At 40.9% G+C, this 17,628-nt stretch overlaps 1 protein-coding gene across 1 annotated transcript in view; it reads left to right on the forward strand.

The window, feature by feature from the left end:
- LOC104032488 (von Willebrand factor D and EGF domain-containing protein) overlaps positions 1-17,628 on the forward strand; it is a 181,548-nt gene that overhangs the window by 48,522 nt on the left and 115,398 nt on the right. The window contains exons 3-6 of the mRNA XM_075710358.1: positions 1,986-2,214; positions 4,768-5,000; positions 12,994-13,083; positions 14,383-14,518. Of these exons, the coding sequence (XP_075566473.1) occupies positions 1,986-2,214; positions 4,768-5,000; positions 12,994-13,083; positions 14,383-14,518 (688 nt within the window). The remainder of the gene's footprint in view (positions 1-1,985; positions 2,215-4,767; positions 5,001-12,993; positions 13,084-14,382; positions 14,519-17,628) is intronic.

The following is a 17,628-nucleotide window of genomic DNA, read 5'->3' on the forward strand; positions in this document are numbered from 1 at the left end:
AGTGTTGCTCCACTCTTCTCTGTCATTACAAGTGTATGCCCCCAAACGAGCTTTAGGAACACGTTACTTCACATCAGATCTCGCTCTCTAGGTCCAAAGTTCACCAGGATACAAGAAATTCCCGACATCTGCATTTTGCCCAGCACAAAAAGCACCAGCGTCCCTTAAAGCTGTAAATAAATAAGGAGAACAAATCCCTTAAAGTTACACACAGCATGGCTTTTAAATAAAGGAAGGGAAGGGATTTGTCTAAAATTCCACGTAAAAACATTTTCATGCTGATCACCTCTTCTCCTTCGCTAGCACACTGCCAGCACGCCGTTCCTCCCCGGGGACCTGCTGCGCTGGGCGAGCTCCAGCGACTTCCACGAGCACACCGGGGACACGGGGACCCGAACTGGAGGGCAGGGTCGGCCCCTCTGCTCAGCCGCTGCCGCATTTCTGGGGGAAAAAAAGACTTTGGACAATTTTAATGGTGTCTCTCTGGGATCCTTGTTTTTAGAAGCCTGACAATAACTAGTTACAAATGGAAATCAGACTGTGTCATGCCATATGCTTCATTTTCTTCAAATACCTTTCTTTTTCTGGGTGTGTACCCCCGGCTCCCCCATCCCTGCTTTCTGGCTTGTATAGCTCCCAGGTAAAATTCAAACTACAGGAGGGCACTGGCGCATGACTTAATAAATTTATCCTTTGACTTTCACCACTTCCCCTGCTGTCACAAACAACTTTTGATCTTAAAAAATGAAGCAGCAAACCTGAGCCAATGGGAAAAAACGGTGGGGTTTTTTTCAACATGATATAAAGCCAAATGTATATAGCACCGGAGGAAGTGTGTCCCCAGAGTGGGACTATTAGAGACAGTTCACTGTTGCTGACTGAAGAAATGCAAAGCAAAGGCAGCAGTCGCCCTGTGGAATATGACATATCTGAGTAAATTATTGTCAGTATTTGGTAATAATTGTTAAACCTTAGCTCAAATATCTGTATGCTTTGAGTACTGGCAAACGATATTAACAGCACAGAATAAGAAGTTACCATTGTAATTGGCTGTTTATATTTTATTAGGCGCAGATTTTGCTTAATCTCATCACTGAGGTGCTTAAATTAAAGACAGCTTTGGATAATCATGTCTCTTTAGTCAGTGGGAAGAGCCTGGCAGGTACAGAGGGCAATTCAGATCTGAGATGCCTGAACATCCATCTGTAAGTTGGGAAAGGTAAATCTGGTGCAGCCTCTCCCAGCCATGACTCCAAATGCTGTAGTTTAAGCCTTTAGGAGCAACCCCTTCTGCTTCGGGATTTCCTATGTTCAGGGGATTCAGGGATTTAGTGGAAGCTGTTAATAGGTTAGAAACCTGAAGGTCAAAAATCCCAGAGAGTTTGATCAAATCATGTATATCCTGCATAGGCATTTCCCTTCGAGAATGAGGGAGAAGCTCGAGCCCCAAAGAAGTGTCCAGTACATGCTGGAGGGGCAGGGCAGAAGCTGAGAGGACAACGGCAGCTGAAGCTGTAGCTGTTTTGGAGGAAGGTGCTGGTGTGTGATGCTCTGAGCGTAGCAGCAGCCTGCTTCGAGGTGGACCTAACATCTTCTTGCCCCTCATGCTCTGTCAGTCTTTGCTTGCTTCTGCCACAGATGAAGCATGGGTGGGAATGGCCAGCTGATGTGGCCCCAAGTGTGCTTCCCAAAAAGAGATCTAGCCTGTTTACATGCTTTCATCTTTTTCATACAAACCAACCAAAAATAGAGGAAAATACTTTGTAATCCAGTTATTGTGTTCTTTGAGAATTTTATCTGTGTGAAGTCACCTGTCTTGAGGTGACAAAAAACTCTCTAAACCGAGCAAAACATTTTCATGCCCACCTACACAGCTTTTTCACTGACCCTCCAAGTTCACCACACTCAAAGTCCTGGGTTTTAGTGATCCTCCACAGAGCCCGACTGGATTTGCTGTAAACGGTTTCCTCTGTGTGCATCCTCAGATGAATAAATGCGGAACACAAGCTCCGGTGTGGCTGTCACTGAAGTCTGAATCCCTGCCAGTTCCCGGCGAGAGCAAGCGGCTCACGGCCTGTGCTACCTGGCAGGTCTTCTTCGGGGGCACCAAGGACTGCTGCTTGTTTCGGATACCTGTTGCCGTCAGGAACTGCGGTGAATTCTTTGTATATCTCCTGCAGCCTACTCAAGGATGCATGGGCTACTGCGCAGAAGGTGAGGCTCAGTAAAGTATTTATCAATAAGCTTGTGTATGCCTCTCTGGCTGTGTGTTCAAAGTTCCTGGTATTGCAATGCACATCTTGGTGACCTTGCAAGTCAAGCATCGCTGCCAGTAAGATGTAGACCATGTAGAAAATAAATCAGTGGCGGTCCAAGGTGTTCCTGAGGAATAGCTATTATTACCAGTGCAAGATGTAATCTGGTGTGTATTACTGAAGTGTTCTTTGCTTGGTTACAGTTCACGTGTAACCTTTCCTACTGTCTTTGGCTCCACTTTGGCTTGAAGTTGCACAGCTAGTGAGAGGAGGCATCTCGGTTTTATTGAGGCATTGTATCCAGGATACTGCATCTAAGGTCTGTTCTTATCTTCAATAATCCAGTATCCCCCCAAAAAAAGATAATTCTGAAACTCTGGAAGGAAAAAAAACCAAACTGATAACATCTTTTTCATGACATTTATATAATTGCTCTCGTCAGAAATAATTTTCAGCCTACTACAAGAGATCTAACCTCTGTTCGGTAGCTAGGAAACAAAGGAATAGCAGAAAGCAATTGCTCACTCAGTTAAACCTTCTGAACTCCGGAGCATGTTCAGATGCATATAGATTTAGTCAGAAAAGACAGTTCTTTCTCAAAAGGAAAAAATTACCTTTACATTTTCCTTTCAGCATTTTTGGACAGAGACATGACACACTGAGAAACTAGGGTTATCACATTTCAATCAGGCAAAACTCAAGCTTAAATAAATTTTAAAGAGAGAGATATCTATTTTCTTATCTTTATCAATATTTTAACATTCCCACATGAAGAAGAGGAAGGAAAAAAGGGTCAAAGAAAGTGAGATGAATTCACTGTTTGAAATAAAAAATGTCCATTAAAATACATGAAACTGCTCTTTAATTTCCATGATAACTGAATGCAGTGATTTTCCAGTTTAAGCTCAGCTTTTTTTAAACTGTAAGAATTCCACTACCCTTGTTTGAAGAATTTTTTACCAATACCTTTTGGGTTATTAGTTTTGTCCTTTCTGTTGATCCATACCTGTTTAGCAACATAAATCTGCCTGCACTTTTCATAAAAGGAGGTTTATCCCTTCCCATCTATCCCAAGCCAAAGACCTTCTGCCTTTTTCTTACCACTGGTGCTGAAGCTTTCACCTTTTTCCTAGGCATTTCAGTGAGGTTCAGCTCTCCCAAGTCTTTAACTTCTTGTCTTTAGGATGTTTTTGCAGTATCAGGTATTGGATGGAAAACACCCAAAGCTGAAGGTTTTTATTGGAGGTTGTTAACTCACTGTCTTAAGCTCAGCTGTGAACATTGCACCACAGGAGCCTCTACGCAGCCCCAGAGCTGGGTCCAGCTGGCACTGTCACGGCTTCTTGCCGGGGTCGATCCCCCAGCCCCATCCACCGGAGGCTTGGAAACAGGACACTGGTCAGCACTTCTGAGCTGCAAAACAAAATGAATTTAAAGCTTCATAGCTTGGCAGAAAGGACACGGCTGGGAAAAGTGGTGTACGTGCTTGCAATTCCACTCACATCCTCCCATGAGCTGATCACCTAACTTTGTCCTTCTGGAATCATTTCCTGCAGAAAGTCATGATGTCAGCCACAGTTTGAGGCAGCTTCCCTTAGAAGAAAAAAAGAAAAGGATATAAACAACTGGCCCTTATTCATATTTTAAGTAACTTGTTTCTTTTTTCTTGTTATTTGCCCTGGACGGATGTTAACATATTGGTTCTTCATTCTGCTCTAACAGCCTCATACATTATTCTCTTGGGCTTCCATAATACTTTCTACACTCCTCCAAAAGAGTTTCTTAATTTATCCTTTCAAAGCATCTGCACCAGCTTCATGTTCTGTTTGAGTCCGGGTCTCTAGAGATGAAAGAACATCACCCTACAGTATTATACATCTTTTTGTTTCTGCTGTCTAGGTGAGTTTAACAGGAAGAAAAGTTTCAGACTTCGTTACTTGTTGAAGCCTATAGAAAGCAGGCTGTATTTTTAGAGCAGCGGCATTGTTCTGGGCAGAGGGAGACTATATTGAGCAGACTGAGCCTAGGCGTATCCCAGAACAGCCTGGAAAAGCTCTTCACAGCACGGAAATATGGGCTGGGTGCTCTCTGAGAGTCAGTTTACCTCTGCAACATAATTATTTCTCATATCTCTTCTGTACGTATTGCAAAAATTGGATCAAAAGGCTGTGCTTCAGGGGAATGCAAAGCTGATGGCCTTTGTCAGAGTAATTAATTTGTATTAATCAGAGTGCTTTATTTCAATAACATTTCTCTTACTGTAAAAAAAAGGCCAAACCACGAAAAAGCAGGTCAAATATTATAACAATGGGTAGTCAGTACACAATCAACAATTTTTGCATTTCATATGAAATACATTTTCTTACTCACATAGTTAATAATGAAATCACAAGAATATGAAATGTAGCGTTTCTCCCATGTTTAGTTACATTGAAATCTTCTCGTTGAGTGAACAATTGTAATATTAAAATATCATTTTGTGCTACATCCTTCTGCTGTTTTCTTCTTCCAGACAAACTCACAAGCCTGGCTTTGCAACCCGTGATAACTCCCGAGCTTGTGCAAGGTCGTGTCCACCTGAAGTGTACTTACAGCCGCCCCTCCTCAAAGCTGCTGCTACAATACGTGGTGGTCTGGTCGCGCCTGTCCACCCCTGGCAAGAAAGAGCAGATTCAGCGTGACACCACTCTGCAGTCATTCTCCTACATCAAGATGAATGGCGTAAATCTCAAATTGGGAGACACGGTAATGCTGGCCTGCCTTCAGCAAAAAAGGTCAAACACTCAGGGGGATCCAATGTTTTTCTTAAATCTTTGCTGTGTTTTTATTAGTGCGGCTCCTCACTCATTATACTTACAACTACTGCAGAAAAAAATACTGAAACTGTTTCACAACTGGATTATTAAATAGCATTTACCAGATTCAGGATCTGTAACATTTCTTTGAATTGCAGTGAGTTCACGGAAGCTATCCATTTTACTATTTTCTAAAGGCAACTTTAATATTTGCACTTACATTACAGCTTGAATGCCATGAAGTTGGTATGAGTAGTAGGTACATGTGGCTCAGCCAATTTTTGCTTAGTATTTTTTTGTATCTTGCAGCAGTGAGAATTTGCAGTAGAGGCAGACTCAGCTATATGGGCTTAGTAATTTTTATACTCACGGACCAGAGACACAATAACATCTTTTCACAGAAAAGAAAGACGGTACATTTTAAAATAGAGGGAGGTTTATTTTATGGTTTTTTTCATGGTGTTCTGCCTCTCTGATTCCAAATTCTTGGTTCAATAGCATACTGAAAGATAGAGTTCATTACAAAACAATCTTTAAGAAGTATATTTGATGGCTTACAGAGCAACACAGATCTAATTTCAACAACAACAAAACAGAAGCCAATACAAGATGTGAAAAAAATTGACTTGTGTATGAATTCATGGCCTTTCATGGTACAGAAACAAGACTTTTAAAGTTAAATTAGGTTCATAACTTTCATAGGCAGAGAGCCATTAGTGATGCTACAACGAACTGAAAGAATAAACAGGGATAATGGCCTTGTGTTAAAAGTAGGTTGGAAATAGTCTTGGCATTTTGCAGCTCTTCTTTGAGATATTTAAGATATTTAAGAAATGTGAATAAGTTTTTTCCAGTTCTTGAAAGGATGAGTCATTTATAACAGTAGCACAATCTAGATAGTTTTTTCTCATTTCTCCTCATAATTATGGCTCCTGAGTTCAGAAGCTGACTGATGCTGCCCTCACTTATAACATGAGGCAGACAATTCTGCCAGTTTAAGACAAGTTTGTGTTACGAAGAGATATTTTCATCAAAATAATTTCACTTGCAATCACTTCAAATCTAGTTTTAGCAATCCTGAGGGATTCAGACAAAATGTAGTTCTGTTAACTAGTAGCATCACCAAATCTTTATAAGACCACTTTTATTATATTAAGTTTTCAGTAAGCCCTTCTTTGTCCTCTGCTGAAACCTACGTTTAATTTAGCAGGCTTAGTGAGACTAAAATGTTCTCTTACTTGCTAGATTTTTTAAAATGTCTTCATGGCCTATTTGACTAATTATAATTATCCATAAATCATCACTGGTGAAAACCTAGCAATGAAGCCTCAGCTGTAACTGGGAATTCAGTTTTACATAATAAGGATGAAAAAAAAGCATTTCGCCGTGTTTGCCATCCCACTCTGGGTGTCTAATAAGAGTCACAAAGGGGCAGACTCTCCTTTCACCTCCGGTGGTGTAAATCTGAAGCAACTTAGTAAGCATTGGCACCACACTACCTACCGCAAAGGAAAGGTGATGCCACTGAAGGTAGAGTCAGACCCTGGGGACCAAACTCAGATGCACAGAGGCAGTTCGCAACCTTCCACCCACCCAGGAAAGATGCAGGTGGAAGGCTTTTTTCTCAGGCAGCTTTAAAAGGGAGGCCAGATCCACGCTGTTAAAAGCCATATTAGAGAGGAGACAATGAATCAGGGCCACTTTCCAGTTCTCTTTCCCCTTCCGATCCTGACAGCTGCATGGTGCCAGAGCACATGGGTGACATTGAGATCAGAATTTGTCCCCTGGGATGCAGAATTTGCAGCATTTCGAAAACTACTTACTTTTTTTAGCCTACTCTTCGTCTACCTGCACATAGCCTCAATTTGATCTCTATGCTTTTATAGCCTGAAATCAGCATCTTCTCTGTTCATTTCTTGATAAGAAAAACTACAGCCAAGCGAGATTTTTTTTTTAATCACCTTTTAGGTGATTGATATCTACGCTACCTTTTATCTGTCAAAAAGTCTCCAGGTAATAGTTTAGTCACATAATAGATTAACTGTTGATATATTTTAATACACAGTCAAACCTTAGAAAAGAGTTGAGATTTACTGGTCAACATTTCTGAACTTGTATTGACTAAACAGCCAGCTATTTTTTAATAGCCATTATGTGTGCTTTTCTCCCCCATCTTTGGGTTCCAATTTTGTTATTTCAGACAGTAATGTTGGCAGCTTAATGTTCACAAAACTGTTGCAGCCTTAAATAAATCTATAACATACCGTTATTTCTATATAAATGCTGAAAGAAGCCTACTCCATCTGATATGAAAATCCTGGCATTCCTAAGCCTTATTTATGCGATAGTGACAGAGGTCATTTCATTCCTCGAGGCGCAGCCATCTATAAATTATAGTGGCACACTGTGAGTAATGAGTTATGCTAAGAAAGAAAGGTGTTTAGAAGAAAACTGTGCAGATTTTGCTCAGCACAGCAATCCAAAAGTTCATACGGCGAGGAGTAATTGTCACCGTACATAAACTATGATGCACATTGTAAAATAAAAATGTTTAAGTAAACCTGGCCTTTCTGAGGTCTGTGCTAGAAGTGGCCATTTCACGTGGCACTCTGCAACAGCAGAAGAATATGCCCCAGCCAAAAAGGCTGTCAATTAGTGCCTTGGTATAGAAAATAACAGATTTTCACTCACAAGGGAAGAGGAGTGAAATTTCCCTCTGCTTAAATACTAATCCCATCCCAACCACTGGACTTGACAAAATCAACATCAGAAATAGGAAGAGCTGCCTATTTGTAGGTCGCACCTGAGTTTACAATTTCTTTCTCAACCTTCAGGTAGAAAATGAGGAGCATCCACACAGAAACAGAGCTCCAGGGGGACTTGGACAGAGATTTTGAAGCAGAAAGGGTCAGAGAAATAGTGGGCAAACCTCTGCGGCTGATAAAACACCTCGCTACTACCCAGGGAAAATTTCTTTCCTTGGCAGATGAATGACCAATAGTCAGCCTCCACATGCTGTTTGGCCATTTGGCAACTGGAAAGAGCTGCCTTCTTTGTACATAGCAGGTAGCAGAATGACTAGAGCTGGACTTCCCACAGTGTCAGGTCATGCTGCTGCACCAGCTCCCTCCCTTCTAAAGCCAACAGCCCGTCACAGGGAGCGATTTGTGTTCAAAAGGTCTAGTTTATTAATTAACTCAAAGTCACATTCTCCCTGGTTTCCCCTTCCTGCTAACCCTTCTGGAAAGCCTTTCCAGAGACTTTGTTCTTACCCCTTTCTGCAAATACCTACAGCCAGATCATTTCTTTGAGCTAATGAGAACTATTTTTTTCCTCTGGCTTCCCTAGAAATGCCATCCTTCAGCTCTGCTCATCCTTTGCTCTTTTCATCAAGGATGTAAACCACAGCTCCCTCCCACATGCACTCCCCAGCTTCCAGCAGAGTCACTCCTTGAGGCTTTTCTAACCCCAGCCCATTAGTGTTTAATAGAGCAGACAACGGCAGCTTGGAGGCCTTGATTGCCATCGCAAGACACCCTTTCCCCTGTCATGATTGATTCCCTGCCCAACCCTTCACCTGCAAGCCATGAGTGTGGCTGAATGACTCTAACCCTTGCAGCTCCAGCCTGCCTTTTGACATGGGTGATGTAGCTAGGAGGGTAGATCCAATCCTGGAGTTAATGGAGTTAATCACCCACAGCTTAGGCACCTGCACCTTACAAGCAGCATGCGGACTTCCCTGCCCAGTGAATGGGAAGAAGTGGGTGTTCCTAAACGGTACCTTAGGGAACTTCCCACAGGTGGCCAACATAAATTTCTGACTGGAGCAGCACCCCTGAAATCCCACACCTCTCAGGAGATTGGGTGTCCGGGTCAGGAAAGTGCTTCCATCTACTTTTTAATCCAGACTTTCAAGTCCTACTCAGATGTACCTGGCTGCATGTAGTCTTTGAAAGATCACTACCAGTAAAAGTAAATATTTCATCTTTAAACTATCGTGGTTGTCACTGTGAGGCCTCTGGCACTACAGGCCAGCTCAAGTGCTTGCTGGAGAGATGGGAAATGGGTAGCTGGTCCTCCCAGCTGTTAGTTAGGTGCATGTCCTGCCCTTCCCAGGGTAGCATCCCGCCCCCAGGGCATAGGCTGCGCTAGGAGAGGAAGCAGAGACCATAGCCAGAGACCAGCACATGCATTTGCTTATTTTCTCTGTTGACTGTAAAACACAGTCGTGGTCCTGATGGGCAGACCCAAACCCAGTACTCCCATCTGCCAGCTCTGCCTATTTTAAGGACAAGTGCCATTGCCCCTGGGATGCTGTTGAGATGGGTGGTGGCACCATTTCTGCCAGTGCTTTGAGAAGCATGAAGCTGAGGTTGGCCTTTGTGAGAGTTCCCAAAATTATCTGGCAAACCTTCACAGATACATGATGGAAGAGCAGGGATGTGTTTGGATCACAAAACGAGTATCCCCTGTTTTGTCTTTGGGAACCCAACCTCTTATCTGAGCACAGCTGAGAGAGGCTGAGAAATGGGAGGCATGGCCATGCTGGATGCGCCAGCAAGCATCCTCCTCCGCACCCCCGTCTCTGCGCGCACCACCTTTGAAGACGGCAACAAATGTGAATGCGACTTTCTTGGAGCTTTTCTGTCTCTGCCTTCAGCCCGATGTCTCTCACTACATGCTCAAGCTGCCACAGATGATCGCTCACTACAGTCAGAAATAATTAGGGGCACAGAAAAGGGTGAAACTGGAGTCAGTTTTATGTTCGAAATGAGTACAAACAACTGATTTGGGGGAGCTTTGGATTCTGAGGGCTCTGAAAGAACCCTACATTTTGATGTGCAGGTTGTTAGAGGTAAATTTGCTGGAGATGGTGACAGGTTCTAGGATTAAAATACTCTCCCAAATTGTTTCCCAGAGCTACCCAACCCCCACCAAATTAACGACTGAATTCTGCTTTTAGCTAATATGCTGCTCACTGGGTTTGCAGCGAAGTGGGAAGGAATTTGACTTATTCCATGAAAGGGTGGAAATCTGCTCCAAAACACAGGAAAGGAGAAATGTCTTAGCTACCAGGGCCTTTTTCTATCAGAATTTTGTGCCTAAAAGTAGTTTTCCACCCTATGGGAAGATCTACTGGTGCACAGAGGAGAGGGAGCAGCCCACGCCCAGAAGCAACCCAGTCATCCTGTCCCAGGACAACCTTACATTTCTGTGCCTTTAAAAGGGACGATGAAAAATTATAACATGATTTTTTTTTTTTTAACAGATCTAATGAGTTTGTGGAAAAATACTATCTAACCTGTCACGGCCATCAGCATACTGCTGTCAGTGATGCTTTTATCTCCTTGCTTGAAAAAGGCTGCATCCCAAGATTGGGGGTGGGGTTAGGGGGGAACAGGGAAGAAAAGGAAGAAAGGGTTGATTACTGAACTGGAGAAAAAGAGCTAGTATTTAGCTGAAGGCAAAAAAATACCTCCTCAGAGTGACTATCATAATAATTATGTGACAAACTGTCAACCTGTAGCTCAGTAGCCGATGAACATATCTGCTGATTGTGAAGTGTGCACCTAACAAAGTAAAGGCACTACAAGGGGAGGAATGATACAAAAGACAGAAATAGACTCTAACTCATGATGGCTGTCTATACATTTCCAATTTGCAAAGTTTATGCTAATCTCCAAAAGTGCTGAAGATAGAACTGGAATGGACTGATAGTCTAAGAATATCTCAGTGTATCGTTACGGAGTAATTTTTTATTTTAGTGTTCAGTCCTTTATCAATAAAATATACCTCTAAAATATGTATGTGAGAAAATACAGGTGCTTGCAGAGAATGAGGCTGGGTTCTGACATTTCTCAGGATGTCACTTTTGGAAAGATCACTGGGAGATGCCTCCACCAGTGCCGGGCATCCTCATGCATGACCCTGCTGCCTCTCATTACAGCTCCCTCCTTGGCAGGAACACTCCACGTGGCGTGGTCAGAGGGACGTCTCCCTGTGAATATGCCTGGTAAAAAGCATCAAAGCCAAAAATGCAAACAGCCCGGCAAGTGTAAATACAGCATCTGCAATGCAGGTGCATTGGATTTGCTCAATGAGTTCTGCAAGGGGATCATTGGTTTGGTTTTTCTTCGCTAGGGGGAATATACGTTGTCTGCACTCTTTCTCTGTTGTCACCGCCTTGTCAGACTCGGATTTTGCAGACTCTCCCCATGGCAGCTGTAGGAGAAGCAGCAGGAGGAAGATCAATGCTCGCCTTCTGCCTTCCCAGCAGAAGAACTTTTCAGAAAACTTTGTAAGCTTAACATGAGACTTTAGGGAATGCTTGGAGATAACAAATATCTAATGATAACAGGGGCTTATTACCTTGAGGAGACAATGACTTGTTCTCCTCGGAGGCAAACTGGCTAACTACGAAGTATCTGAGGAATTTTAACCGTCAAGTGTCTCTGTGAGGCCTGTGTCTTTTTTTCCCCCTGTACACCCAGTACGACCTCAAGGCTTCCATCTAGTTAACGGAACAAATAACACCATTTTCACTGGGCCAAAGTGGCTGGAGCTGTCAGCAAAAGAGAGAAAAATTATGAAGGTAAAAACGGCCCAAAAGGCACATAAACCTGGGACTGAGCTGGACTGGAAATGATCCACCTGAAGAGCACAGAAAACACTTGGGTTTTCCCATAGCCAAACAAATGGCGCTGTATTGTTGGTGGGACATTTTCGTTGTACACAAATGAATTAGGAAAGAGGATTCTTCAGTTTGGAGGAAACTCATGACTTGATGGTAACGAAGATGGATTTTAGGGTGGTAAAAGAAATATTCCAGAGTGCTATGCAACAGCCATATGAATCTGGGAGTATTCTGGGTTTGAGCCTGTTTTGCTGATGAGGGTCGTTCCTGAGCTGGCAGGCTAGAGCTACCGAGAGCAGCACAGCCAGTGGGTGGTGCTGGAAAATCCATCCAAAGGAGTTTATCACAATGGAAAATAAATTAGATTGGTACAATTCCTCCTCATGGTTTACTCGAGGCTTAAAAAAGGCAGTAGCTATAAATATGCCATCTGACTATTTGAAATTGATTTAGTATGTCACAATCTGTTACTCCATTTCCAAGAAGAGGCCAAAAAAAAAATTCAGAACTACAGTTCCAGAGCCTATTGTCATTTGCTTTAAGGAAAACTTCTGTAGTTTAATCTTATGATCCTAGAAATGATGTTAGCAGTTTGGGTTTTCTGAAACCAATGAAATACTAAGATGGCAGATGGTGTGCGGGCTCAGCAGAGATAAAGGTTGAGTGACTGTGCTAGGAATAAAACGTAAATGGCCTGGTACATTGTGTTTGGTGGAGTGTTTTGTTTTGGGAGTTTTTTGTTTGTTAGTTTTTTTTTTTTTTTACAATATAAACCCTGTAGGCACATCTGCATCATCTTTTATAATGCAATAAGAAAAAAAAGGAGCTTCTTATATTGCTGACACAGTTTCTGAGACCAGATGACTGTCAAACTAATATAAATGAAAAAAACTGCTTACAAACATGGTACAGAGAGAGGATATTTGATCCAGTGGACAGACTGAAGTCTGGGATCCCAAGGGCTAATGTCCTAATCCTGACAGTAACATCTATGAACAATGTAATTCTCCCTAATTAAAATGACTTAATATCACTAACCAAGGTGCTTGAAAAACTGCAGAAGAAAACACATTGTAAGCATTCAGTGCTATTAATTGCTCAGACAGAAGCCATGTTTCTTTGCTTATTAAATGCATCAAAAATTCTTCCAAATCTCAAGATTTATGCATAAACATTTTTAAAGCCTAAACCCCAAAAATATGTTTCAACAGTAGAAAAAAAGCTTAACAACTCTGATCAACAGGAGGATGCATATTTATATGAATTTTCTTCAAGGAAAGCTATAGCTTGTGCTGTTTATTTACTACAGGTCTTTTGCACCGTCACTGCTTTTATGACAGACACTCCTGAGCAGCAGTCATTGCCTGAAGAGAGCAAAGGTTTCTATGCCGGAATTAAGGTAATGCCCATGGCCCTGATTTACTGACCTGGCATATCCCTAGAGAATACTTCTACATTATCTGACATGCTCTGGAAAACAAGACACAGAAACATAAGCCTTGATCATCATAACCAGTGCTGCTTTTATGTTCACTTTGAGAAAATGTCTTAATAAATTATATGGCTTTCAGTCTGTTTGTAAAACGCCCTAAAGCACCCATCAGCACCGTGTGCAGGTGTTGACACTAATGCACCATAAAGAATGTGCAAAACTACATCTTCTAGTAAATACATCCCAAAGTACTCTGGTGGTTATGTATAATGGGAAGACACACCTACAAGGATGCAGAATTTAATTGTACCTAAACCGGAAGAAAGTGAAGAGAAAAACTAATTTTTATCCATCGCCTTCTTATAGTCAGCCACTACAAAAACCAAACTGTTGAAGATAAATTCACACTGAGTGCAAAAAACAGGTCTAATCCCACCCAAGGATTAGACTGTCGGTCTGGCAGTCCAGAAGAATTTGAGATCTTCTGAGTATCTAAGCTTCACGCCTCCCAGAAGGGTGTTTGAAAAATCTGCCAACCCATTCTATGTGACGTTGGAAGAACAGTTTTGGTTTTTTGGAAATGTCAGATTTTCCCAGAGAATGGGAATTCCCAATTCTAACTAGCCCGGAGTGCTGTTTCTGCTCTTGCCCCAGGAGAACAGACAGACAGAAATGGCACAACCCGAGCTCTCTCCCCGGCGCATGAGCCATGGAAGCTGTAATATATTATGTATGGACAAATCCTTCTTCCTGCCATAGCAGGGAAGAGGAATCAGGCAAAAATTGCACTCACTTTGCACCTGGGGCAGAGTAAAAACATAGAGTCCATGACCGTGAGGTAATGCCATACTTTAGACCATGAATATTGCTGGTATTTCTCCTAGTGCATTGGAACAGGAGCACCTTTTAACCAGGGATATTAAAAATGAATAAATTCTATGGTATCACACTATTTTCAGGCTTAATAAAAACCTGTTTTGAGATTAGGAGATGAGAAGCAATTAGACACTATATATTACAACTGCAAACATTTTCTTAATTGCCAAGAATGCTAAAGTATTTTAAAAACAATTTCACCTTATGAAGTTGAAGATCATTATTACAAAGATTATTATTATTATTATGAGGATTATTATGAAGATTATTATTATTTTACAAGCAATTATAACTTTTCATAATTGATTAAAAACACTTAAAATTTCATAAGTATCAGTATTGCCTAATTAATCTGTCAAAATGATCTAAAAATTATTTTCTTATTTCCAGTTTTTACCAGAATCGTTACAAATTGCAGAGGATAGCAAAGAGCATGTTTTGACCATTCTGAGCACTGTACCCATTGCTTGTCCTGGATATGATGATTCCTGTAAAATTACTTTACAGCTAAGTACTGAGGATTTGGGTAAGAGTTTTACTTATTGTCATCAAATCAATGTGATAACTTTTTCCTGTATTTATGCTACAATGAATTCCAATAGAAATTATAAGACTTAACAACAAAGGGCAGAAGCCATAAAATCAACAAATTAGGCCATATATTTGTTTGCAAAATAAAATAGATGTTAAAATTACTCAGGTTTTTGAGAAAAAAAAAAAATCTGACTAGCAATAACCTGAATGGTAGTCCACCGAGATTTATGGATGAAATAGCTGTGAGTAGGAGAACTTATTTTAAATTCCAGGAGTATAAAATTCCATTTTAAGTTTTTGTAGCAGCAATGGTCTTAGCTAGAATAATTTCATTAATTATCAATAAGCAGCTCACCTGCAGATTTATTATTCATTAAATGTGTACTGAAGCCTTTTTTCTTTCTTTTGCTGGCTTACAGTTTTTTCTAACTTAATATAGAAGAAAAAAATCATTCTTATGCTTATATATTATTCTTTCTAAAGGTTGTTTTTTTTTTTTTTTATTTGAAAACATTGACTTAGAAAATTCTCTTGCCCTTTTAATCAGTAAATGCTTTCCCCAGGTTAATCTGGAGGAATATCATGCCTAACCAAGGGGGGCATATATATATTTACTTTCCATTTGCACTAAATAAAACCCAACCCTTTTTCTAACAAGGCATTTATTTCTCTGCCATAGGTGACTCAATGAGAAAAATGTTTAGAGATAGGATTACAGCCACAGTTTCTCTACCCACAGAAAGCCAGCTCAAAAAAAAAAAAAAAAGTTGGTAAAACCCAGATAGTTCCTGATACTTTTCCCTTTCTAAATCCCTTTCCTTTCTCTCCCCATCATCAGCCAAGTGCTTGGACAGAAGAAAAAAATAATTCAAATGGTATCATAACACAGTGATCTTAAACTGAACGGCACCTTATGGTTCCAGCAGCTGTCTTGGCTCTCATACATGGAGTACTTTGCATTTCTCCATGGCTCAGTGCTGCTCTGTTCTACATACTGCTCTTGGCTTCGAGTCTCTGCCACTCCATCAGGCAAACATCCGCTGAGGTTATGGGAACAGATTTTCCTAGATATTGAGGTAGCTCAGAAGGCAGGCCGGTGTGTGGTGGGGCATCCCCACAGTCTCCAAGCAACATAAGACCCCTACCATTTATGAGGATCGGATGAGAATTAGTCACATAAGCCATCAAAGTAATTTTTTTAACCCACATTTTCTTAGCATTGATAAAGCCTTTCAAAACCTCACTGACAATGAATGCATGGGCCAGGAGCTCTCAAGTGGGGGTGGCTGAGTTCGATTGATCAGGCTGAGGCTGACCCTTTGCCAGGGTCTTCTCCAGTCCCAAAACATGCATTTGACTGGAAAAAAGAGGAGAGGTAAGATTTGTGGAAGCAGCTTTATTTTCAAGCTGTCACTGGGCTTGACATGTTGGTGCCAAGAGGTCCCAGGATGGAGGCACGCCTCAAGCAATTAACTAATCTTTGAAGGAACTTGTCACTGGAGTGAAAAGTTTCAGTTAGTTATAATCCGCTCATTTCTGCAGCTTAGACTACTAACCAGCTCTAGCACTTGATTGCACCATCCTGAGGCTGTTTCCTTGGATGGCACTTGGGCAGTTTATGATCAACTGAGATACCTATATATACTTAAGGTTGACCATCTGCTGCTGCGTGTTCGCATAACTGCATGTCTGGTTTGTGCCTTTATTGTCTGTGGGGTCCATTAGTTTATCTGAAGGAACACTGTAGGCTTCTGAAAAACGTAATGTCGGCCACAGTGCTATAAACTGAAAATAAAAACAACTTTAGCTGAGGTTCGTTTGTACCGAATAAATGAACTGACAAGCTCCTTGTCTGACCGAATCCATATAACAACACATTTGCGCTAATTATGTAGGGAATAAGTGATAAGAAAGCTAATTACAAGCACAAAAATATCTCTCTAAGTTCAGACAAGATCATAATGAATGCCAAGGCACAGCAGAGCCACTGGAGTTCGGCTTCTGTTAAGTTTATCATTACTATTTTGACAAGATGATTCTCTTTGATTTTAAACTTTTGTTCTGGGTTGTGAGCACAGCTCATGGGGCTGTAATGGCAATAACTATTCCTCATGGAAGCCTCCAATTTAATTGAATCAAGAATGTTGAAAATGAGCCAGTACTTTTCTATAAGATGTGAGGTAGCCTTTAAGGATTTGGTAGGAGAGATAATATGCTATTAATATTTGTAGGTTTTTAGTTCAGTTCCTATAGAACTCTACAGGGTTAATTTAAATTCTATTTTATTATTTTTTTCCATAAGGAATAAAACATTGATTATTTGATCATGTTAGAAATACCATCTTAAAATACTTGAATGCCATCTCCTATAAATTATTAAGCAATTCTACAAATGGGAAAAATGATATGAAAAATTGATATTTTCGTATTAGATTAATTCCACTGACACCATTTCTAGAACTTTGTTCTTTTCAGATGATAATTATTGGTCTGGGACAGAAAACTAAATACTCAGCACAAACAAGAGAAGTGGACACTACAAGTCTTGTGCTTAGAAGAGGTCCCATTAGGAAAGATATGATGAGCAGAGGCAGAGCTGAATGAATGGCTTGGGTTGCCATTGTATTGATTTTATCACCACCCATCACTTCCCTACCCATCACAGATACTTACACAGCCAGTACCACCACAGCTTATTATTTTTCACATTCTTTTAGTGATTTTATCCTCACAATGCCTCTGTGAAAGATAGGAGTAAAACTACGATCATTTTACAGGGTGGAAAGTAAAGCACCATAGCCTAGCTAAGCCAAAAATACAAACACAAATCTGCTGCATTTGCCTTCCTGTCATGGATCTGAAGTTCACTTAAAACTGACTTGAGAACCCTCCCGTTCCAGATCAAAAATTCTGTTTATTTTAAATTAAATAACTCCCAGCAGATACGTCCTTATAATAAAGCTAGTGAAAGATACATGTTTTCCAGAAACATAGACTCATCTCTTTCTTTGTCATGACAACTACTCATCTTCATTCCCTGGGCATGGACCCATAAAGATAAGACTGTCATTCCAGAAATATTAGCACCTGTGGAAAGAAAAG

Source organism: Pelecanus crispus, chromosome 5 (genome assembly GCF_030463565.1).
Source record: "Pelecanus crispus isolate bPelCri1 chromosome 5, bPelCri1.pri, whole genome shotgun sequence".
Lineage (NCBI taxonomy): Eukaryota > Metazoa > Chordata > Aves > Pelecaniformes > Pelecanidae > Pelecanus > Pelecanus crispus.